Source organism: Larimichthys crocea, chromosome XVI (assembly GCF_000972845.2).
Source record: "Larimichthys crocea isolate SSNF chromosome XVI, L_crocea_2.0, whole genome shotgun sequence".
Taxonomy (NCBI): domain Eukaryota; kingdom Metazoa; phylum Chordata; class Actinopteri; family Sciaenidae; genus Larimichthys; species Larimichthys crocea.
The window spans coordinates 19051279-19075631 of record NC_040026.1 but is presented as its reverse complement, the minus strand read 5'-3'; the positions used below and the strand labels follow the sequence as shown (position 1 = coordinate 19075631).

The 24353-nt window shown below is 44.1% G+C and overlaps 2 protein-coding genes across 7 annotated transcripts in view; one reads left to right on the top strand and one right to left on the bottom strand.

The window, feature by feature from the left end:
* LOC104932610 (protocadherin-15) overlaps positions 1–2046 on the top strand; it is a 163715-nt gene extending 161669 nt beyond the window's left edge. For 2 of the 3 annotated variants that reach the window (XM_027289594.1, XM_019271968.2), the window contains one exon: positions 611–2045. In XM_027289594.1, the coding sequence (XP_027145395.1) occupies positions 611–1375 (765 nt within the window). In that variant the 3' untranslated portion in view covers positions 1376–2045. Of the gene's footprint in view, positions 1–610 lie in introns of all 3 variants that reach the window. The other variant, XM_027289595.1, reaches the window with a different exon arrangement.
* Positions 2047–3549: 1503 nt separating this feature from the next.
* The window catches only part of plce1 (phospholipase C, epsilon 1), a 75122-nt gene continuing 54318 nt past the window's right edge, over positions 3550–24353 (bottom strand). For 3 of the 4 annotated variants that reach the window (XM_027289590.1, XM_027289592.1, XM_027289591.1), the window contains 31 exons: positions 23719–23847; positions 23499–23635; positions 23011–23117; positions 22748–22872; positions 22514–22658; positions 22249–22413; positions 21735–21849; positions 21465–21609; positions 21236–21358; positions 20331–20467; positions 20005–20243; positions 19775–19836; positions 19485–19650; positions 19296–19403; positions 18809–18925; positions 18020–18178; positions 17570–17705; positions 17318–17359; positions 14957–15075; positions 14530–14647; positions 12965–13102; positions 12432–12719; positions 11462–11625; positions 10448–10709; positions 10201–10319; positions 9889–10017; positions 9609–9806; positions 9148–9357; positions 8849–9061; positions 8028–8251; positions 3550–7374 (listed from right to left, as the gene is read on the bottom strand). In XM_027289590.1, coding sequence (XP_027145391.1) covers positions 8072–8251; positions 8849–9061; positions 9148–9357; positions 9609–9806; positions 9889–10017; positions 10201–10319; positions 10448–10709; positions 11462–11625; positions 12432–12719; positions 12965–13102; positions 14530–14647; positions 14957–15075; positions 17318–17359; positions 17570–17705; positions 18020–18178; positions 18809–18925; positions 19296–19403; positions 19485–19650; positions 19775–19836; positions 20005–20243; positions 20331–20467; positions 21236–21358; positions 21465–21609; positions 21735–21849; positions 22249–22413; positions 22514–22658; positions 22748–22872; positions 23011–23117; positions 23499–23635; positions 23719–23847 — 4495 coding nt within the window. In that variant the 3' untranslated portion in view covers positions 3550–7374; positions 8028–8071. The remainder of the gene's footprint in view (positions 7375–8027; positions 8252–8848; positions 9062–9147; positions 9358–9608; positions 9807–9888; positions 10018–10200; positions 10320–10447; positions 10710–11461; positions 11626–12431; positions 12720–12964; positions 13103–14529; positions 14648–14956; positions 15076–17317; positions 17360–17569; positions 17706–18019; positions 18179–18808; positions 18926–19295; positions 19404–19484; positions 19651–19774; positions 19837–20004; positions 20244–20330; positions 20468–21235; positions 21359–21464; positions 21610–21734; positions 21850–22248; positions 22414–22513; positions 22659–22747; positions 22873–23010; positions 23118–23498; positions 23636–23718; positions 23848–24353) is intronic. The other variant, XM_027289593.1, reaches the window with a different exon arrangement.

Sequence of the window (24353 nt, the reverse complement as noted above, 5' to 3'; positions counted from 1 at the left end):
TGCGTCAAACCTTTCTGTTCTTTATGGACCTTGCTTTGTGCGTCATGTTGGAACAGTAAGGGGTCTTCCCCAAACTGTTGAAACACGTGAAGTCACTGAGCCCTTCAAAACGACCCCATTTGTATCACGAATGTTCGGAAACAGAGACTTTACACATACTACAAACCTCTCAGTATTATGTAGTCCAGTTCAACACCGCCTTTAACTGTGACCTCAAAGATAAACATCTTTTTAAAACTGAGCATTATGAACTCTGTAAAGGTTCACGTCAGAGCTCTTGTGTTACCGAGGGAGAAGTAGTCGTGGAATAACAAAAGCAATATCTCTGGCTCTGCCGTCAGTCGTGAGTTATTGATGAAGACAGACCTAGAAATGTTTTTTAGTAAGCCCTGTTCACACAAAGATGTATCTCCTGTGATAGGAGATGCTTTTAAATTCAGTTTATTTCACTGGAAATAAGTCATTTTGGATGTTAGGTGTGACAGGAGTAGTAAAACCAACGCAGGAAAACCAATTAGATTTGTCCCTCGTGTCTTCACTGCACCTCGCGGGTTCTTCAGCCTTTATGAGTTAACAGTTTGTTGACATGTTATTTGTGTTTTTTTTCCAGCTCGGCAGTAAAAAACGTCGGATCAAGTTGGTGGTAGATCGGGAATACGAGACCAGCTCCACAGGCGAGGACAGCATGCCGGAGACCCAACGCAACCGTTTGTCCTCCACCCTACCCAACAGCCACGCCAACCTCAACGGAAGCATCTACGTGGCCCAGAACGGCTCCATCATCCGCACCCGGCGTTCAGTGAACGCCACAGGTCACACGCACACCAACACGAACAACAATCTCAAACTCCCCTCCCCCGTCTTCAGCTCCCGGCTGGCCAAGCACTTTAAAAAACTCGACAAAATGGCCGCGACGCTGGAGGAAAGGGTTCCCCTGAACAGCCCCAGAACGGACGTTGTTGGGTGCAACACGCTGCGCACCTTCCAAAGTTCGGGAATGGTCGCCTCCGCGACGGCCACTTCCTCTTTCTCTAACACGGACAACACTAAAACGCTGAACGAGTTCAACGCTCGACAATCCAGCCTGTCTTTAGGGTCGAGCAGCACCAGCAACAGCGCGGCGTCCAAATCGAACCTGCTCAAAGCGGCGCAGGGCGGCGCGGAGCAGCCTCCGAGCTCAGCCGAGAGAGAGGAGGAGCTGAAAGACGGCGAGAGAGAGTCGAAGGTGGACGGCAGTAACGACGACGACGACGACAACGACGGACTCGTTACGAGCGGGCCGCTGGAGTGCCCGAGCGACAGGACGCAGTCGGATGAGGAGGAGCTATGGATGGGCCCGTGGAACAATCTCCACATCCCCATGACCAAACTCTGACTGATCGTGACCCCAACTGTGCTCGCTCTCTTTTATTGCCAAGATCATTAAAGCGTTCAGACATCATTTCTGCTCATTAGTTGTGGAACTAACGGGGATGCTCCAGTCCAATTAAAACGAAAATCTAAATTAGCAGATTGGTGCTCGGCTAAATGGTGAATTAGCATATTCTGAATCTCATTAAGACGAAAAGATTTCTCACACACGGACTCGCAGAATCTGTTTTTGTTTAGATTCAGACACAGATCATCAAAAAAAAAGCGGAACCTTAATTGGTTGCTTTGGCAGTTCACTCCATTAAAAACGTCTTTGGTTACTCAGAGCATCCCTGAAGCCCAACTGAGCTCAGAAGCTGCAACACGTCTGGAGAACTGGACCTAGAATGAGAGGACTTGTTATATTTTCTACTTTGTTAAGAGATAACGAGAGAGAAACTTTCTGAAAAAGTTTCTGAACTTTTTACGGCCCTTTAAAAGCGACTGGTGTCTCTGTTTGGAACCGCGCTCGTTTCATTCAGTCTTAAGGCCACCGGTTCGACTCATCCTGAATTTGCCTGACACTTTGCATTGACACATGAAGTCTTGTATTGTTCAAACTTGCCTTTTTAATCCTTGTCAAGTTGCTTGGCAAAAAATTTATCCAAATAAAAGACTTTGTCATCCATTGAAATGTGGAGTTCTGCTAACTTGAGCACTGCGTCTTCTCTCTATGTAGAACTAACAGGATGTGACCGCGGTCAGATGTTTACTTCATAATCGACATGACGAGTGTAGACAACGGTGTTTTTCTCATTCAGATTCACAGATTCAATACCGTGTCCTTGAAAATATTTCAGAGCATTGCTTTCTATTCTTTAATCAGTTTCTAATGGTTGAATGAAAAACACTCATAATGTAGAGTTAGAAAAAATGATTGGCGCCACTCTCACATCTGTACAGCAACTTTAATACATGGTGATGTTCTCAGTAATAAGTGTATTTTCCAAAATGTTAAACTATACCCCGCACAGAGAACATAAGTCGTCATTGATGCGTCGCTCGATAAAGAAGCTTGGAAATGTCACATTAGTGACGACTGCAGAGAGATTTTGGAATATCTCGAAGCTCTTATCTAAAAACCTAAAAAGGTTTTTTAGGATGAGCTCCTGGTCGACACTGAGCGTTAGATTTTAACTTCCCGTTGAGAAGATACACAGACTCGATTTAGTCATTAGACGTTAGTCATGAAAGAGAAATGCAGATGAAAGGGAGGAGGCAGATGAAAAGCTTTAACTCGATCACAGCCTGTGAGATTCCGACTTTTCCACGTTTTCGTGTCTGGCACTAAAAGACATTTTGTTTTTTTCCCCCCTCGTCCCACCGGATCCCTGCGAGATCCAATTAACGGAGCTCATGGATTCTCGTCCCTCGTCAAAGTTCATCACAATTAAAGGTGTGAGAACTTTTTGAGAGACTGTGAACCACATTACGAGTGAAGAGTTTCATCTGAGGTCTGAAGGAAGCTGGACCATTAAGCCGCAGAATTACCAGGTTTTAAAACTATGCGCATTTAATTTGATGACTGCATAATTTTGCATTAAGGAACTCAACGGAGGGTGCCACAGCGGTGGTGATATTTGAAACCGAGTGCGCCTTATTACCCGGAATTAGCCAACTGTGCCGGAGAGTAATATTTGAAACAGTTTCTGGAAGGAAGGGCACGCCTGAGCCGCTGTTATTGATTCAATTAAATGAGCCGATTATGTCACTGATTCCTGAGTCCACCGTGCTTTATTGGAGGAGGAAGGTAGACTGAACTCGGCTCATTAATCTACGACACCCGGCACAAAAGATTTGATGAGTGGCTCAAATTATGTTCATTGTGTTCGTGTTCATTCGGGCTACCAGATAAAAGAAACGAGAAGCTTCAAAACACGCATTTGTAGCTGTTTATCACTCAGTTACGGTCACGTTTTCCCAATGAGACACGACGGTGTGACACAGGTCACGATCTGACCCTGAACCTGAGGCAGCTAAACGTTGATTTTATTCATTTTACCTGTTATTTTCCTGCATTAACATTAAATCTGAATATAATGGTGTACAGAAGTTGATTTCTAATTTATTCCAATATATTTTAAAGCCAACTTGACTTCATAGCAAAGACTTGATACAAACCATCACACACACAACAGACACGCTTTAAGTATTCATGTTTTTATTCTTATAGTGATCCTGATATATGACAAATCCACCAATTCTCATTTTAAAAATTCAAGTAAATAGACAAATGTTCACTTGACAGCCACGTGGTAACACAGATGGTGGATGTTCAAGGGTATACGGCACGTCTTACGGAAACGACAGAGTGCTAAAGATGAAACGTAGCCCACGGTCAGCAAACACACGTCATGTTCAGTGGATATATTGAATACACCAAAAAAAGAAAAAAAACCTTCAAAGAATGAACTGTCAGCTTTTGTACACATTTATGAAAACTCAATAAAATAATAATGATTAAAAAAACAGGCATTAGATGCTGCCGTGTACTGCAGAATAATAATATTTTACACAGAAAGTAAAATACTTCTTTACGTATCTACATAAATTTGAGTAAAATTCGGGCAGTGGAGAGTTTATCCTCTCACATATTGAAATAAATAAAAAAACAACACTTAAAACTACTTACAGGAAATTATACATCATCAACAACAACAACAACAGGTAACTGCCAACCAGGGCTTCACATTCAAATAAATAACATAGAAATACACATTTGTCTCAGGTTCAACACGTTAAGAAATGTTACATTCAGAAATGAGGTTTACAGGTTAGAAAGAAGGAAAACGAGGAACGACGTGAAGAAACGTGATGAAGATTACAAGAACCGGTTACGGATTTACTGTCGAACAGAAAAGGTCCCTTTCTGTTTAGTCATTTCACATATTTCTATCAGCTGATATCACTTTTATCCAGACATGGCAGTTAGAAGTAATCACCAGTTCTGATTTTTATTTTATTTTTATTTGCATAAAAGCTGGAATGGATAAAAGGATTACAGCGAGTTGTTTCTTGGATCACGATCTAAATCTCCCTTCGTTATACCGTTAAACATCGTCCTGCCTTACCGCTGACAACAGATCATCTCCGTGTGTGAATGATATCAGTTTTGACACATTTAAAAACAAAGTCAAAGGTCAGGAGTTCAAACCTAAAGACACTTAAAGTCACTATTGCACTAAACAAATTCAAACATTACTACTTGGCACTGAGCAAATTAAAAAGGACAAACAGTCCGATTCTTTCTGTGGCGCGTGGCATTTACGTCTGCCTAGAGAATAAAAGTCAAACATTTAAAATAACGTTACACTTGGTTGGGGCGGCAGTAGCTCAGACTGCAGGGACTGTGTGGTTTGTGGACTGGTAGCTGGAGAGATCACCAGGCTCCCTCTCTGGTCCCTACGGATCTCGAGCAGAAAGTACCAAACCCCTGACTGCTCCCAGGGCGTGTTAAACTTTAGTGAAAAAAATGTCTCCACTGCGGGATCAATAAAGTTATTCTTGTTCGAGGATTTCGAAAACTTTCCAACGAGTTTTATGTCAGAAAAAAAGAGACAAATACAATTTATTCTTGTTAAATAACCATTGTGGGTTCAAACATCTTACAGAATCAAAGTTTTCATGTGTCTGCGGTGCAGTAAAGCACTTTTTTACCGTGGATTTAAAAGTCTCAGCCGACACCAAATAAAACTAAACTATCTTCTAAAGAGAGAGAATATCTGTTTATCATAATTTCAAAACTATGGAAATGTTACACATCAACACAGGGAAAATAAATCAAGTTTTAGTAAGAATTGAAATGAGCAGTAAGGAGAAATAAAGAAAATCCTTAAGTCATCATTGACAATCAATCAATACTCATCTATAAAGATGCTGCATTCAAAAATCGAGGGCAGTAAATGTCGGCCAATGAAGTGAAATGTAATTCATCGTGTTCATATTTAACGTGGGGGATCTCTGCATGCTCGTTTCAGTTTGACAAATATCATAAAAACAAACTTTTCATTCAGGACTGGGCTAAAATGAAAAAAGTAATAAATATGAACAACATTTTGACCATCTCATAACAATCAAGTGTCTGTGGTTTATCAGACAGCAACATAAAAACACTGAAGATGACAGCAAGAGGAAAAACAAATGTGCAAAATGCTGTTTGAAGAAGACGACGAGGCCGTTTTCGTACGAGGATCTCAGTGCTGAGGTGATCGTTCCACTCAGAGAGACGAGTCTGCACGCCTTTTTCCACTGAGCTTCATCTCTGTGACTCCAGTACTTCAGTTAGGTCTGACACTGGGTGAGCAGTGCTTACAAAGTGTTTCCATTTCTCAGTTTAGCCACGGGAGCTTGTTCGTATTGACCGTCAGATTTTTGTGAAATGTGGCCAAAGTACTGCATTTTTAGATTATTTTGGATTCAAATCATAATTTTGCCAAGTTTATTTTTGGGGCTTTTGAACCTGAGTTTGGCACTGTCGCCTCGGGTGTGCGTGGGTTTTCTCCGGTACTCCGGCTTCCACCCACAGTCCAAAGCGGGCACTTAACAGGTTCATTGGTGACTCTAAAGTGGCCGTAGGTGTGAATGTGAGTGTGAACGGTTGTTTGTCTCTATGTGCCCTGTGATGAGCTGGCGACTAGTCTAGGGTGTACACCACCTCTTGGCCAAAGTCAGCTGGGATAGGCAGTCACAGATAATGGATGAACCTTTATATGATAGTTAGTTAGAGTATTTTATTTTGGAGAAAAATCCTGTACGGCCACTTCTGTTTAAGCGATATTTAACTTCTCTTGTAACAGAAAATTAAGTGTCTATTAATTATTGATTTGGCCTGTTGATGTAATCATTTGTGGACAAAGATGACAGAACTAAGATCCTTCGTGAAACGACCCGCACGTCTTCCTCAGACAAAATTACCAAAAGTTAAAGGCGGCGTTGCGACATTTTAAGGCAGATCAACGTTCAGATCAACACCTCCAACTGCCTCAAAATGCCGCTCATGTGTCGCCACCTTCAGGGCAGAGACAGTAGTGTAGTGTAAGAAACCGCTTCCATCACAGGATGTCGATGTCGATCACAGGATGTAGATGTAGATCGTCGTCTCACTCCGTTGTGCCCTTACAGTACTGTGAAAGTGGAACAGTAAGAAAAGAACCAAACAAGCCAGCTTGTCAGCCTCCTTCACAATGCCCTCAACGAAAAGAGCCCCATACCTGAGAAAGAGAAGAATACTGTTGCCGTATCCTCCTACATCTCTCCTTCCATTTATTAATTTTTTTTCTCCGAGCAGATCTCCCTCCGTCTGCTGTGTGCTTTCTGTGCGATGCCAGAAGAATCAAACCGTGCTCGGACACATCTCTTCAATCCAGGCGTCATTTTTGCGGGGAGATAACAGTGGCACGCCTCTTCATCCTCCTATTTATTTATTTATAAGAGAAGATTTTTTTTGTGTCCCTGATGACTTCAATAACAGCAGCTGCCCCTCGTAACTGTGAACTCTTCGCGGAGTCACGTTACAACCAATAAATCAAGTCAGAGCTACCTGCCTGCATCGTGACCGTCGGCGCTCTGAAGCGACGCTGGGTGGGATTTCCAATCAACTCCTGCAACAGCGGGCAGAACAACCCCAACCCATCAACGGAGCTCCTGTCAGACAGGATCAGACTCCTTCAGGAGGAGCATATCTCACAATTCCACGCCGCGTAGGACCTCACCCAAAACTCCACCAGAATCCTCTCCGTGTTTAGAAGTAGTCAACCCGAGTCGTCTTCTCTCTCCTGATTCATTTGTGGATCTTCCAGTTCCTGAGGAGGTGAAGCTTCCAGGTCAGAGAGGAGGTGGGCAGGTGGACAGGTTGGAGGTGCCCTTGAAAGTAGGAGGAGGAGGAGGAAGAGGAGGAGGAGGAGGCCTGTAGGAATCGTCCTGCCCCCACCCACGCCTTCAGGCCCTCAGCTGCAGACAGATACCCTGCGGAGGAACAGCGACTAAGTCTTTAAAAGGCGGCAAGCCGTGGCACAGAAATACATTTAGTGACGACAGAGCGAGCCGTGGGCTCGCTGCGAAGTGGAGACCATCTGTTCAAAACATAACGGATGGAATGCGCTGGAAATGAAGTGCCGGGTTATATGAGGTGGAGATAATAATGTAAAAATTCATGACTGTGAAGTACACAAGTAACACGTCGCTAATAAAGCTCCCTACACAAACTGTTTGTCACGTTATTGTCTGTCTGAAATGGATTCATCTGATCACACATGATTTGGAAAGATTATGAGCAAAAAAGTCATAATATTTCCCAAAAAAAAAAAGGTTCTGAATTAAGTTAATAAGGTTCGGCCAATACCTAAAGGCATTTCGGTCGATGTGTGACCTTTCGTGAACCAAATTTAAAACCACAAACTGGATCAAAATGACTTCGGTAATCATGTTTTCCAGTTTTAAGAAGAAAAGTGAGTTTCATGCATTACCAGCACTTCAATAAAATCCCAAAATTCAACCTTAATATGACTCAGTCCTACTTGTACTCAAAAAACGTCTATTAGTATCAGGAAAATGCAACACGCAACGTGTTTCTGCTCCCGTGTTGTTCGATGTTAGATGTTAGAGACAACATACGGTACCTCTGTTGCCTTTCCATGCACAGACGGCAGCAGAGTGTGAGCTCTCACTCCTGGAGCTCTGTCAGAGCCACACAGCATGCAGCTCTATCATCCTTACTCTGCGCCGGACCGTCCACGCCGCCGCCGCCGCCACTGCCGGTCGTCATGCTGCGGCTGCTGCGGCTGGTCAGCTTCTTCAGCTCGCTGGCGAAGGAAATGACTTTCTTTTTTTCTTCCCGCACCACCTGGAAAGCAGAAACGTGTCGCGTTACTAACAAAAAAAAAACATAAAGAGGAGAAACGTGCGCAAGAAAGATGCGAGACTCACCAAGCACACATTTTAATCCTTTCTGTTTACTTCCTTTTTTTGTACTCAAGAATGAAAAGTGCCTCTATGTTTTGTCACGTTTCCTCACTTATTATGTTTTGATGATTTAAAAAATAATAAACACTATTAAAAAAAAAATCATTAAACCTTTATTCAGCGAGGCAACAACACATTGTTATCGTCAGCACAAAAGGCCTCGAGTGTGAAAGGATGGTTCATAAATAAAATAAATACAGACAGACGTACAGCGTATAAAAAAGAGAATAATTATTAGAATAAAAAAATTCACAAAGCGCACAATGAATGTTACAGAGGGAGCAGCAGCAGGCGTTAAAAGCACATGCAGGATGAACTGAGATGTGGAAAAACAAGAACAGACAAGGTTAAAATCAGGACAATACAGAAACATGCTCAGAGCAGTTGACATGACGCACATGAATATGACATAAAAAAGATGCAGCGTGAAAGCTGAAGGTCTCTAGCACTGCTAATCAGTCGGCGTGTTTAGAGCTACCTGCTCTTTGAGTTTCAGAATGAACTTCCCCGCGCCCCGCCAGCGGCTCTGAGCTTGATAGACGCACTCGTGATCCAGCAGCGTTCGCTGAAGGGGCTTAGCGGCGGAGGACTTCTTGGAGCCGGCGTCCTTGGTCACCTCCTCCATCAGGACGTAGTCGCACGGGTTGGGGTTCGACAGGATGCTGCAGGAATACTTGGCCTTTGACAAAGTCTGGCGAGGACAGAGAGAGTCGTATGAGAGACAGACGTTTCGGGGTGAGTTCACGAGCTCGGGTGCGTTCTCCGTCTCCTCCTCACCTGCTGGATGATGTCCTGGGCCGTGCTGTAGCGCGGGGCCTTGATCACAGTGTGAGGCTGCTCCGGTGAAACTTCATGGACCTGGACGAAGAACATATCGTCCTCTGCTGCTCCTCCACCACTTCCCCCTCCTCCGCCTCCTCCTCCTTCTCTACCTCCCACAGTCACCTCCTCCTCTCCCTCCAGGACCGTGTTCTTCTCATTTAGGTTCTGCAAGAAGACATTTAATTTACCCGTAAATATGTGAGTTTATAGCACAGCTGCTGTCCCTCCTGCAGCAGGTTAACTGACATATACAAGGGAGCCACAAGGGGGAGCCATAGTCTACACAATGCACCTTAAACGGTGCGTTTTGTGGCCGTAGAGGCGACTTAAGAACAGAATTAATAGGTTGTATTAACATTAACACAGTTGTAACAAAGTGTTCAGCTCCGTTTTAAAGTCTCTCTCTCTTTCTGTACCTCCTCTCTGGTTTTGAGGCTGATCCTCCCCACGAATCCCTCCTCGGTGTTCCAGCTGGAGACCAGTCTGACCACCTCCTCCTCAGGCGCCAGAGGACGATGCTGAGCGCAGCGCTTCACCTCGCTGCGTTCTTTCAACAGCGGCACCTTCTCCTCGCACAGGAAGTACTCTGACGGGTTTCCTGCAGGTGCTACGACCTGTGGGCGGAAGTGAAAACCTTATGTGACACATGAAGACACCGAGGGATTGATGAAGATCTTTCATTTCTTAAGCACTCACCGCGTCCAGCAGCTGTTTGGCCGTCGTCTGTTCTGTGACACAGAACACGGTGAAGGGCTCCGGACCGGGAGCTCCATAAACCGTCACCCTGTGCTGCTGCGATGCACGTTTCTCCTCTGAGCTGAACAGCTGTGGAAAGAGCAGGAGAGGCCAGATGTTTGTGATTTATGAAAGCGTCTCCTTGTTTTCACCTTAGAGAGCAATTTTCAGCGGTGGAAGCAGCACACAGATTTAATTTAGCAGTAAAGTAAAGCACTAAAAGTCCTGAATCCAAAACTTTTAAACTTAAAAGTCTTTGAGCTGAAGTCCTACCAGTGATGAGGGGATAGCGCCCCCGGTAGGTCCTTCCTCAGTTCTGCGGCTGAAGATGAACAAGCTCGACACTTCGAGAGACTCGTTGTGTTGTGTCCTCAACTGGACATGTCTGTAACCTGAAACACAACAAGGAAATATATTTGGACTTCACATGAACCGATAACATTCTTCAGAACTAAAGCAGACAGGATGCAGAGCAGGTGCTCTTGCAGACTCTTTCCTGTTGTGTGTGTGTGAGTCCTACCTGGCTTGAGCGCTTTCAGAGGCAGAGTCCTCTGAGCGGTAGTCTGCGAACTGTTGTTCTCCACCACGGCGAAGCGCAGGAAACACATGTCCTCAAAGTGCACGGTGAACTGGAAGTGCTCGCTCCACATGGGGTTGAGGGTGTTGCGGTGGATGGGTTTGGTGCGAAAGTGGCAGCTGTCGACGGGCATGCCCAGGACGTCCACCTCGAGGCACGGGCTGCCAGCGCTGTTCCCGGGACAGACGTTCTGACCGGAGACGATCTGAGACGAAGACAAGGAGAGGTGTGATGATTAGTGGGAGGGATGGATGAAGCCAAAAAAGTGAAGTCACTCTGACCTCCTTTTAGTCTCACACACACATAAACACTAACACACAGGTTTTTACGAGTGTGAGATCATCCCTCTGTTTATGCTGAGAGCACGAGAGAAGATCATCTCGGAGATGATCGTGAACGTGCACGGAGAAACTAATGACTCACCATGATTCTATCTCGTCCTTCCTAACTTGTCAACGAATTAATAATAATAATAATAAACACGCAAAGAACACAGAACCAGATTTGGTGCGATAACTCACAAACAACGTGACACAAAGTGATAGAAAGCACAGAGCGGACATAAATACAGTGAAGACAGACGAGGGAGGGGGGGGGTTCAGTGTGGACATATTGCAATGCAGAGTATTTATGAGGTCCTGTTCTCATCGCGGTTACATAGAGTTAACTGGGTGGTCTTTCGTTGCTGTCAAATAATGAAAGCACAATCACTAAAACTGTCCAAACAACGCCGTAATGGACCTAATATGAGCACATGAGGAGTGTGTCTTAATGTCCGTGCAGTCATCGCAGGTATGGTAATAAAGAATAGAGAAGCCTTGAGACTACAGCGCGACTCCTGAAGCTGAAACAGACAGTGCAAATGTGATAAGTAGTAAAATACAGGAATGAGCAGAAAGCTGAAGGTGTGCAGAGGTCGAACCGTTGACGACAGCTCTACATATCATCCGAACTCACAGTGAGGGAGTAGACGGCGGGGCTCATTTTCTCCACGTCCCTCTCCATCGGACAGAACTGCTGATAGAGCGGGCAGCTCCGGTCCCACAGCACCGCCGGCTTCAGGACGTAGCCACAGCCGCCGTTTGCCTCAAACAAGGCTGTGTTCAAATGCATGGGCAGATCTGAGAAGGAAAAAGAAAAAAGACAAGTGAGGTCACAACAGGGCTACAACCACATAAAACAACTCCACTTCACCTTTTTAATTATAATCCTGTGATTCGTTTAAGGTTTTAAATTGTTTTCAAATTTGCTGTTTTAATGGTTTTAAATGACATTCTGATGTTTTATATTAAATTTTCTTCTCTTTTTTAAATTTTTTTTTTAATTTCTGTTACTTGTTGTAATGTCCAATGTTTTTCCTTGCCTCTGTAAAGCACTATGAATTCCCTTGTGTACGAATTGTGCTATACAAATAAACTTGCCTTGCTTTACAGGCATTCAAAAAAAGAGTTATTAAAGGTGCAGTGCGTAAGCAGCGCAGCTTCGCGGCTTCAGGTGCCACTAAATCTCACACGCTGAACGTTTAAAAGAAACATTATTAGTTAGTCAAGTGATTTTTCCTGTTTGAACTTTGTCATAAACAAATGTTGCACGTCTTGAATGCACGTAACCGGTTCATACAAGAGAAGAAAATGTGAGGGATATTTCTTGATTTATCAGAGCTCAGACGGTGAACAGAGGGCTGGAAAGGCAGAGATGGAGAAGAAGTGGAAAGGAGACTAAAAAGAATAAGATAAAGGCTGCACTGGCTCACTTAGAGTTAAGACTTTCAGCCAATTTCAAGGCTTTACAAAGTCGTGAAAGGAGAACACTGTGATGCAGAAGAGGCCTCAGAGGATACAGAACAATAGAGTCATCTCTCGTGTTCTCCACTAACTGAAAAAATAAAAAACCTTAGTCGTCATGTTCGTGACACAAACTCCCTCACCGTCAGTCTGATAGTTGAGCGCCACCAGCTGAATGCCGTGCAGCCAGAACAGCAGAGGGTTCGGGTTGGTCGAGTCGATCCTGGTGGCCGCCGGGTAAGTCCTGAGCAGCTGGCACACCGTGTGCTGGATCAGCTTCTGGGAGTAACGTCGGCACAGGCGCTTGGCGGCGTTCTCGTTGACCGAGGAGATGTGGTAGCACTTGGGCGTGCGGATGATGGCGCTGAGAGAGGTGGGGGGGTTGAGGACGGGAGACGTCTGCTCCTCCCAGCTCAGCCGCTCTGCGCCACCTGGAGGGGGAGGAGATGACGGAGAGACGTTTAAAAAGGACCTGAAAAGCTGTTTTCAGCATGATGAGGACATTTTCTGCTAGAGTTGGAACAGCTCTGAGCACCAATCAGGATCCAGCAATTATTTAATTAGAATGTGATGCCAGTTTTTGAGAGTTGAACTCATCTAAAGATGTTTTTTCGGTACTTTGCAGCTCTTATTTCTGATAAACCAACAACAGTTAGCCCCCCTAGGCCCGGCGTACCTTTCCCTGGGGTGCGGTTTTGGGTCGTGACCTCTCCTGTTGCATTGCAGCGAGCAGGAGCCGTGCCAAATATGGACTTCCTGCTCTTTCCCCGGTCCTTCCCTCTGCCAGAGCCGGCCGGAGACAGCGTGGACAGGCCTGTTGTTCCCACACAGAAGAAGAGAGCAGGCAGACAGACGGAGGGGAAAAGTGCCGGTCAATAATGCATCACAGACAGACTGGAGACACCGCGCTCATGACATCAGTATCTGTCTCAATTAGTTTCTCAAAAGCCACAAATCATTTGCACTAAATGGTGTCACTTTCTATCATAATGAGGAAGTCGGTCTGCCTCCCTGGCGACGCTCCAAGCGCATTTGTTTCAATTTTAGGTTCGGCATCTTTCACAGAAGAGTTACAGAAAAAAATATGTTTTCATCGAAAAACAAACTTATTAATATTTTGTGAAGAATTCCAGAAAATCTGTTGGAACAGCATGAAACTGGAGCACACGAGCTGAAGCTGCCAATCTCCTCGGTTCATTGTATTAATGTCGTTAAATTCATTTTTTAATGATGCAAAATGCTGCATTTATCTCGAGTTACTAACTACTTTGTGTAAAATCTGTGTCTCGTCCGCCGTTACCGTGGTTTGAATTATTCTTAAGATGATTTAAATGTTTAGAGGTAAAATGTCCGCCTGCAACCACTTCAGACAGCAGCAACCAGTCTGCTGTCTGTCTGATTTGGGCAACTTGCCCCGTCTCTTTCCCTTTCTCAGATCTCAGGTCCCTGGAAACAGTAAACAAATAAAATACCAAGTGGAAACACAGGAAGGTTTATAAGGGCAAATGTCAAGCAAAGAAAAAGAGGACACAAGCAGAGACGAGGACATGTGAGGGAGGAAAGGAGGAGATAAGAGGCTCATATTTAAAAGGGACAAAAAGAAATAACTGAGATAAATAAGAGCAAAGAATGAAGATAGATCCCAATAAAGAGGAATAAGAGAACTTTTATGAGGATGCCGAGAGAAAAGTCAAACATCGTGAACTGTTGAAGTTTCCCGTATTCAAAATTAAACTCGTGATCTCATTTTAACCATTTAAAAGAAAGAGGTGGCGTTCAGATATGAGCCTGGGATGGTAACTATGCTCCTGGTCATCCCAAAAAAATTCCCTTCATGTACGACAACTCTGCTGTTGTGCTGCTCTGAGACTGACAACACAATGAAAGTAACCCTATCTTTCCCATGGGGAAGGATTCATCATCTTAGTGGGTGTCCTGTGTGGGAGAGGAATGGAGTGTAACACTGGGATATTAAATGTCTTGAAATAAAAAAAAAAATTCAAAAAAAACATGGGGAAAGGTTTGACCTCTTATATTTAACATGGGAGTGGTCTAAGAGAGGCACAGAAAGGGGGATAATGATAGAAAGTCAGAAGTAAAAGAGGAGAGAGGGTGGAAGAGTTTGAGGGTAAATCACTTTTCGCGCTGGGAAAAAAGAATCCGTGCAGGAGAGGAGGGATGAAATATATGCAAAAGAGAAAAGTAAAGAGAGAGAAAGAAAGAGAGTGAAATATTCTCTACCGGGGAATTTCACAGCCTGGCAGTAGATGATGAGGTCGGACAGCTCCTGGGCGATCTGTCGACTCTCCTTCTTGTTCTGAGGAAGGTAAAACTCCTCGCCCAGCTCCATGTCAAACACCTACACGTGCAGGTAGAGACAGGACAAGGAAAACATGGTTTTACTTGCAGAGACGGACACAGATGTGCTATTAAAGCGCCGTTAGAGCTGAACTAACCTTTACCTCCATGCCAGACTGCCATCATTTCATGCTTTTACATCATCTGCAAATTTCTTTTTCGTTTAAAACTAGCCAAAATACCCACCGGCAAATACTGTAGTGGATGTGAAATGAGCTCCGCCTGTCAATATTTCGTAATGTACGAGTTAACAGAATCAATTCAAACTCAGCTGCGGCATTTAGGTGAGTTTAATACCGTATTTCATTACCTTTCCTTTGCTCTGCGTAGTGCTATCAGATTTCTTCATCCTCTTCGGGATTTCATCAACAGGTTGCTCTTCTTTGTCTGCCGAGCTCTTCCCCTCTGGCTTGTCTTCCAGGATGTTATCTATTAAGAAATGACAGTGAGTCAGAGCAGCTCCCCGGTGTTAACAGGGAACATCCTCAGGGAACCTTTTGTGGGTTAATCGCTCTGTTAAAAACAATGATTTGGAATCATATGCACACGGCAAACTAATGGTCAAATCCAGTGCGTGTGTGAAGCGGACATGAAAATACAACACCAATGACAATGACAGCAACATCGTTAAGGCTTCGATTCAAGATGTTTTGCATGGCAGCAGCGTAGCAGACAACGTTTGATGCATGATGCACGAAACTGACCTGATCCGACCTTAAAATGTATCTGCTAAATAAAAACTGTACATTGCAGTGGGTGTGACAGTCGCTCTTGATATACTGTACGTTAAATCACCAGTAAGACATATATCAGAAGAGGTAAATTTAGCTTCTGGGAATCTTTCTTCGTGTAAAAACAAATGCTGACTTTGGAGTTGGAAGTTTTTCTTGCTGCTTCAATAAAGTCAGTTAACTGTAGCTTAAAGGCGCTTCAGCGTCGAGCCATGAGTCGCGTTCGGTGAGATCAGTTATGCCTTTTCGAGGACTGCAGGTGGGGACGATTACAGAATAATTATAAAGAGAGGAATCATTTATCTATACCCCTAACTACTTGCAGATCCCATGAGCAAATTCCCAAACCAAACAGCCCCTCTTCATTGATATCCAAAGCAATGTCTACCAATTGTAAACAGGAGCAAGAGTAGGGAGTTCTTTCCTTTGCTCCCAGTCCTCCTACACATCCATCACGGCCAAAAACACAGACGGAAACATATCAGCTTGAAAATGCACAAGTGTTTTATCACCGAAAACTTGTTTAATTCTTGACATCTGAAATCTCTCCATTTGAAAAGGCTTTGGCAACAGTATTGACCCCGAATGTCATCCTGTAGACAGTAGCCAGAAGAAGTGAGTCGGACCAGACTGTGAGCTGGAGAGGGAGCTACAGATAAAACAGGAGATGGTGGCAACTTGGCAGTTTAGCGGCTCAAGTGTTTGTATTTACTTGGGGTAGAATGGAAACAGTGGAGGGTGATGTGTGGTTTATTTAGTCAGGGATGTCTTGCGAGCTAGAGGTATCAAACTGGAAGCACTCTATGAGGTTTTAGATTAGAAAAATATTTTTTGAAAGGTCTATGACCGGTGAGGGACAAGCAGAGGGCAGGGATTAGGAGAGAGCAGTGCTGGGACTGGGACCGGGACAGGGTAGTTTCCCCTGGTCTGTTGTTTAGTGTGGGGGCAGCGTAAGGGCCTGAGAAACCAGATGGCTTTGTTTTGCTTCCCTGATGAGCCTGCCCAGCCACTGGCGAGGTCACAGACAAATACAGTGTGGAGGGGAGGGAAAGAAGGGAGGTGATGTGTTTGTGGGAGAGGAATTCATGCAGATGGTCCTTGACGAAAATGAACAAAACTGAATATTTGCTGTCATTCATAATTACATCATTTGAATGGACTGTCAATATAGATGTAGTCGGTATGCTCCAACCGTGTCTAGTGCTGCAGAGTTATATGGTAGTTTGCATCTTAGACCAAACACACAAACAAAACACAAGCTGCTAAGTCACAAAGTCACTTCCACTGGCACGAGTTAAACTGCTGCTGTAGCCAGCCGGGGCTAAAGGAGGCTTGTTATATTATTGCACTTACATAATGGCGATAAAACAAGCGTACATCATAACAAACACTCCTGATGTCACGAACCAACCGCTGTTAGGAATTTAGTGGCGATAAAAATTCTTGGATGGCACCTAATTGTGAATTAGAGCGACTGCACAAGTCTTAACTCCTGCGCCGTTGTCTGAATGTCAGAACACACATGGCTCTCTGAGAAATATCAAGCCCCTCAGTGTGTTTGTTAGAATCATGTTATTATAATCTTTAATGAAACGGATTGCACGCAGCAGAGCATAAACTGACGTCCACAAAAAGCAAGAAAGCTAGCAGCTGTCACAGCGGGCGCACACAGATATCAGTGTACAGCGACCATGCAGATCACTGCATGTCTACACACGAGTGTTTCCTCCTCTGTAGTTATTCTGCAGTGGTGGTAGACGACAGCAAGTCAATTTGCAGATTTTCTATCAAAACCCAACTGCAGGGTTAATATCTAAATGTAGCATTTTTTATTTTTTTGGATGCCAATAAGGATTGAACACCGGCTACAGCCACTGCGAAACAAAATGAGATGGAAACACCGGTGCACAGAGAGGCGCCCTTCAGATCCGTGCATTTACCTTCCAGGCCATACGAGGCAGTAGAGGCCGTGAGGACATCAGCTAAGTGGAAAACAAGGCAAGATAAAATAGGAAAAAGGAAGAGTGTGAGAACAGAGTGTAAAGAAAGTGTTAAAACAATAAGAGAGACGGGGTGAAGGTGTGAACAGAAACTGATTCAGGGGTGTGTGTATAATTTGATCATGAAATCATGCAGCTCCTTCAGTTCAGTGTTAGTTCTGCGCTCTTTCCTCCTCCTGCACTTTTCCTCACCATCCGACAGAGACTCGTAGTCATAGTCGTACTCGTCTTCTTCCTCTTCCTCTTCCTCGTTTGTGTGGTTGCCGGGTGAAGTAACCCCTGGCGACCCGTTGCTGGCCTGGGCCTGCATGTGAGCCAGCTGGTGAGCCTGTGATTAAAAAAAAAAGTGCATGTGAGAACAATATTTACAAAGATATACCTGTATCTGACATGATCGACCCATTACCTGTGAATATGCAAGCTCTTATCTGCAGAGATATGCAGTGTGTGTGTATACTGAAGCATTATGTGTGCAAGGTAAATACAGTGATGGGTGCATTAGTATCTATTATTTATGTTTGACAGCAACTCTAACGAAACAGTGTTAAATATTAAATGCACTAATGCTACCTGGAAGGCCGTTTGAACGATGGCTTATATGAAACATGAATTATGTACGGCTTTGTGCATATTTGGACAAACCTTCTGTTTGAGTATGTCCACCGGTGCCTGATGTGCTTTGAGCTTCTTGTTCTTCAGGAGGATCCTCCCGCGCAGCTGCAGAGGCGACGGCAGGTGAGGGTCGTCGCTGAAGTCGCTTTCAAAGAGGAAGCGCGTCACGAGACGTTCCCCGAACACCGTCTAATCCGATGAATATTCAAACCGGGAAAAAAAAGGGAAGACGTCAATATAAATCGTGTCAAATTATGTGACCGGAATGTAATGTCAAGTGAGAGGAGGGGAGGAAAATCAAAAGTGCTTTTTATCAACACGAAACACAACAACTGCAAATAAACAAGGCCCCGTGGTGACATGAGCGGGGCCGGAGGCGCAGAGCTATCTGAACATGAAAGACTTTTTCTTTATCAGGCACTCAGAAGTCGGTCTCCAGGGAGGACAGGATGCTGGGAAGTTTTGTTAGATGAAAGCGAGATGATATTCCATGATGTATCTGCCATGCCCAGATATGTGTGGCCTGTGTGTAGCTTAAAAAAAAGAAGAAGAAGAAAGCAAGCGGTTGTAGCCTGAGGATTAAAAAAGCAAGGCTCCTGCTGGACGTCCGCCAACTTGAATGCCCACTGCAGCTAAAACAATCTGGGAAGACGAATAAGTGGAGTACTGCTCTTGTTGGAAAAAAGTGCCACTGGGGAAATTAGACTCCTTTAAGGATGTAATGCCCAAAATATAAAGTATAATACAGCTGAAAAAGGTGCACACACATGGAAAACATACAACGAGGAGAGTCATATCTCGACATAGCTGCTGACGTACCTTGAAGATTTCAGCCATCTTGCGTTGCTGCGGGAGGGAGCAGTGGTTCTCTATGGACAGGACGACCGGCATGTCAGAATTGACAAACGCAGACCGGTTAACCGCTTCTACAACATCCTGGAGGATCGTGGGAGAGATTTAATTCTTAGACCGAGCGCTCCGAGTCAAATAAAAGTCAATACAATTAGATGTAACCGATACTAATCAGATTTACTGAAACCTTGAATCATCGAATAAAATACAGGTGTTTTTGAGTGCTCTGACTGGGTCCAACTCTGATTACATCAAATAAATAGTGTCAATGTGGCCTTTTAAGAGTAACCAGCTGGTGGACTGAGGTCAGCTGATGTGTGTTTTTAAAAAAAATTCACATTTGTTTGGTTTACTGACCCAACAGAATTTCTTGTCTTGCCTCATTCAGCAGTGCTGTTTGAGAGAGCACAGGGAGCCAGTGACTAGATTAGATTACTCATACATATTTTCTAACCTTAAAGGGTATCTTAGTGGTGAGTGTGTGCCCGTGATAAATAACCGGCATGCCGTCGTCTCCGTCCCAACAGTCCAACTCGACGCTCCTGCAGCCTTGAAGCAGCACCTGGTGAGAATTCAACGATCAGACACAGTCCAAAAAAAATTAAAAAACAACCTTAAAATACTTTATAACAGCCTCACTCACCTGACTGTACAGCTCAACAGAGGACTCTCCTTTGAGCTGGTGTCCGGTCAGGTATGTGTTGTGCGAGGACTCGATGTAGTAGTAGGACAGAGGGTACTGCAGCTCCTCTGGGTTCATCTGAGACTCCTCAATGCGAGAAGCAAAGTTGTCCTTATCCATCAGGAACCTGGTATGGAGAGAAAGATGGTGTTTTATAATACATATAATACATTTTAAAATGTTGTTTTATGGATTCAATATATACTTTAATTGTGTTTTAATGCTGATGTGAATGTGCAATCTATTTCTACCTTGCAAAGCCTTCGAATGACATCCAACCCATTTGTCTCATGCTTGACGAGGGCTCAAATTTCTGTGAGAAAAAAGCAAGAAACAATCATTATTGATCCCATTTTCCTTTGTTGTGTCTCAGATTTAGGCGTTTCTCATCCTTCTCTCTGTACAGCCTATGTTCTCCATCTCCACCATCCCGTCTTCAAAAGATTTTCTTAATTGTCCCTTCCAGGCTCCGCGCTCTAACCTGTATAATGCTGAGAATCTCGTCGTAGCTCAGGTGCTCTCTCTGACAGTTGACCAGGAAGTCGTTGAGCTGAGGAATCGCCAATCCCAAGACACCCAGCGAGGCGTTTTCCACTCCCGTCCCGTTGGTCACGATACTGGCTGCCGCGATGGCGTCTGAGATCTGCTTCTGGTTGTCGGACATCTGCTGCCTCATTCGGATAAACAGGCCGAGATCAGAACCGTTGCGGGTTAATAAGTCTGGAGAGGAGAGGAAGAAATTAGGCGAGAGGGAGGGAGAAAGAAAAAGAATAATGTGGTGCGTGTGCGAGTGTAACTGCGCGTTACCGAGGTCTGGCTGTAGCCCTGTGTCTTTGTCGTCTATCCTGAGGTGGGTGTAGACAGGAGCAGACTCTGGACTTGAGCGACTGCAGGGGACAGCGAAGGTGTCAAACAGCTCCTTCAGGTCCTTCCTGCTTCGGATACTGTGGAAGAAATGACACACGGCAGAACTTAGAAGAGCAAATAAAGGAGCACTGGAACTTTGGATTAACTTTCAAAGACATTAAATTGCATCTATTTTACAAGGACAGGATAAAAATCACACTTATAGACTCTGATTCAACAAACTCTTCTATATATTGTAATATTCTGTTGCTGCAGAGTATGAAGAGTTGTTTGTTCAAATGGGTAAATCATCTTCGGCGCCATTTAGGAAAATACAAAAGGATTTTTGAGAGGCTGATCTGCCAAAGTTCGGCACTTCTCTGCATAGCTGAGCAAGCAAAGAATTCAAAAAGGAAGCCGCTGGGCAGAAGATGAGAGGACAAACTACAATCTAAGAAATGTAGGAGTGGTATGAGAATAACCCACTGCTTATCAAGGCAAAACTTTGTTTCCTTTCATTTGACAGGGGAAAATATGATAGAAGCTAAATATTATAAAGACAAGAATCCTTGGGAAGGCACGACCTCGAGAAACATTTGTTGGAATTTATTTTATCATGCTGTCTTCAGCTGCCATTGATAAAACACAACAATAATATAAAAAGAGGGAGTGAGATGGTAAAAAATGCTCAACAGAACATGTACAACTTGCATACATAAAACCAGAAAAATGTGTTCCACGTTTTAGTTTGGGAAGATAAAACAGAAACATTGTTTGTGAATCTGCTTTAGGGGCAGTATCTCACTCAGCTGTTACAACTAAAAAGGTCTATAAATATCTAGTGGAATAGTTTTTTTGGTGTCTACCTGAAGGATTTGAAGAGCTCGACAAACTCAATGAAGCTCATCGTGCTGTCAGAAATCATGAGATTCTGGAAGCCTTTAAAACAGCCTTTACCTCGACCGTGCCACGACCTGCTGCTCCACGCTCTGCAACCCACAAAAGAAAAAGAGAAAAGGCAAAATATGTCAACCTGACTGAACAGAGACGGTTTTTAAAGTCAGACTTTCACACCTATAAAGTACAGTTACAAACCCCGGCTGTGATTTGGAAGTTCCCGAGAGGATCGGAGAGGATTGCGGGCGGGACTGGTTGGACCCCGCCATGCTGGAGGAAGAGGATGAGGAGGAAGAAGGGCTTTTACTAGATGAGAGGGAGAACGGTCCAGGGAAGCTGTCCTCTATGGAGTCAAATAGAGTGAAGGAAAGACAAAGGGTAAGATAAGGACAAGTATTACGGGATCTCTTTAAAGATTTTAATGCCCTGTTTAGACTTTGGAGTCTAAATACGTCTGTGAAATGTCACCTGGATCTTCTTGGTCTATGCTGTCAGACTCTGGCCCGTTTCGATACAGCCCCTCCTTACAGCTGCGCGTTTTCCTGGAAACCATCTCGTCATCCGTCGCATCCCCACTGTCTCCCTGTGTCGGGTGTGTAAACACACATGCACCATGTGTAAAAAGTCTGTGTGAGTCAGTAGGTGTTAACAAGTATTAGCAAGGCTGAACTGTGAAACGGACCAGAAACTTGCCTTGCCATGTGTGGTGTGCTGAATTATAACATATTTTAACCATCCCTATGCTGACAGTTGTATTATTAGAGTAAACAGCAGCAAACAGGGAGCTCCTATGCTGTCAAAGCAGTGGCATAATGATGGAAATCCAGTCTATTGTCAAGCTATGATATAAAAGATTTAAGTACTCTTTTTTTTTTGTACCAAAACATTAAAGTTTTATCTGCTCACTCATTATTTATAAAAGCCTTGGCTACATTTACTAGGAAATGAATGATGACAGACAGAAACTATTTTATGTGCTGACCCTCACGAGGACTTTCTTTTTCTTCTTGGTCTTATCGTTGATGCTCAGAGGACTGTTTTTCTGCCCGGCAGATTTCTCCACTCCACCTGTACCCATGTTCCACCTCCGCCCGCCAAACAGCTCGATGGCGTGGGCTAGCGTAGGGCCTTCGTACCTGCCGTCCTCCTAAAAGAGACGAAGACACGGAGGATTAGATGGACATGAAGGAAGATAGACAGACATAGAAAAGTAAAGTCCTGCTAAGGGGGAGGAAAAAAGAGTTTACCTGATACAAACTGACATACTGCCTCCTCAGCCACTGCAACCTTTGATCAGGAAACTTCTTTAATTTCCTGGTTGCATTCACCAACTCTGACAGACCCTTGTGGAGCATTCGTGCCGTGTGGTTGGGGGCCACAAAGTGCAGGAGTCTAAAGGATTTAGGAGATTACTTAAAGTATTTAGTTACTCTGTGCTTTACCAGTGAACAAGCAAAGTGTTCAAAAAGAGGATTTCAAACCTGTTATCGGTGGTACTGAGGCCATAGAGGAGGCTGAGGCCGTTTTCCTCCACCGTCATCTGGCTCAGCTTGTTTTGCAGACATACAGCGTGAACATCTACTCCCTGATGACCCAGAAACACCGCCTGCACAATCATATAAACAACAATATTATTTTAAAAAGGAAGCAATCTCACTCGGGACTTATCAAATGCTACCCAAACACAATCCAACAAGAAAAAATTTTATTCCTTTAATGGAGATTTATAAAAAATACAACAAACCTTCACCACTCCGAGGTCCAAAAGGCCCTCTGCTAGCCCCGCCACTACAGTCTGTCCTAATCCCAGTGGTGGCTCTGTGGGAGAAGCCCCTCCACTCTGAGGCTTACCTGCAATAAATCAACACGTTTTACGATATGTTTGAAATGTAGTAAAGGCATAGGAAATCGAGCAAGGCGTGCACAAATGTACACATTTCTAACCAGTTTAAATTGTGTGCGTGTGTTACAAAAGGAAAGGCATGGACCTACTATGAATAAACACACTTACAATATGTTTGAAACATAATAACGACACAGGAAACAGTTAAATATATATATTGTGGAAGCCTGCTCTCCTCTTGTTTAAAGAGTTATACGAGAGGGAATGGGACGTCTCCACAAGATATAAATGTCTTAAAATGATCCAGTGTATATAAATCAGTTCATTATAAACGTACTTTTCCAACCAACCTCCAACTTTTATTTTTAAATGACACCGTCATAATTTACCCCAGGTGAGTGTTGTGTTGTCAGGTTGCAGTCGCAGCAGACACCGAGCTGTGAGGTGGCTGTCCTGGTCGTAGTGGATGACTGTAGCTCCCTGCAGCAGGAACTGGTGAACGTCTGGTTGTAGCGACAACACGTACCTAGAAAAAGAAAAGTGAAAAAAGTGTCTTCTCGTGGTATCTATGTGTGAAAGTGTGAAAGCGTGTGTGTGTGTGGTTCTTACCAGGGAATGAGCTCAGTGCCATGGCTGAACGCTCTGTGTGTCTCCTCAGTGCCCTGAAACTCCACGTCTTTCACCACCGGCTCAGAAGACAAGTCGCTCTCCGAATCCGACAAGTCCCCAACCATGAATCTGAAGATGGAAAGAAGATCAAGAATTTAGTATCTGGACATCAAAGTTTTAGTTTGCTGATTTCCACAGGGATCTGCAAGAGGACAGTAGTTTCTAAAATTGATTTCAACCGCTGAAGCGAAAGAAAATGCTCTGAAATCAGAAGTAAATAACCTGTGTCTAAATGTACCGTGTACTGGAGTGCATCAGCTGAACAAGCAAAAAAAGCATCATGCATTTGTCATTGCACATTCCTTGACTACCAAACAAGCGTCTACTCAAACTGCAACTTCAACCATGTTGCTCCTGGAACCACTTACAAGACACGGTTTGATTCTGGCGGCGTCCTAAATGAACTAGAAAGAAAGAAAGGAGACAGAAGAAGAAGGAGAGGAATGAGACGCATAAAGAGAGGACAGAGATGTTCCTACACAAGTTATCCGAGGGAAAAAGCAAAAAAAGCAAATAGAGGATGCCTGTAGGAGAGATCGGGAACACAGAAAAAGAAATCCTACAGCTCTTTTGAG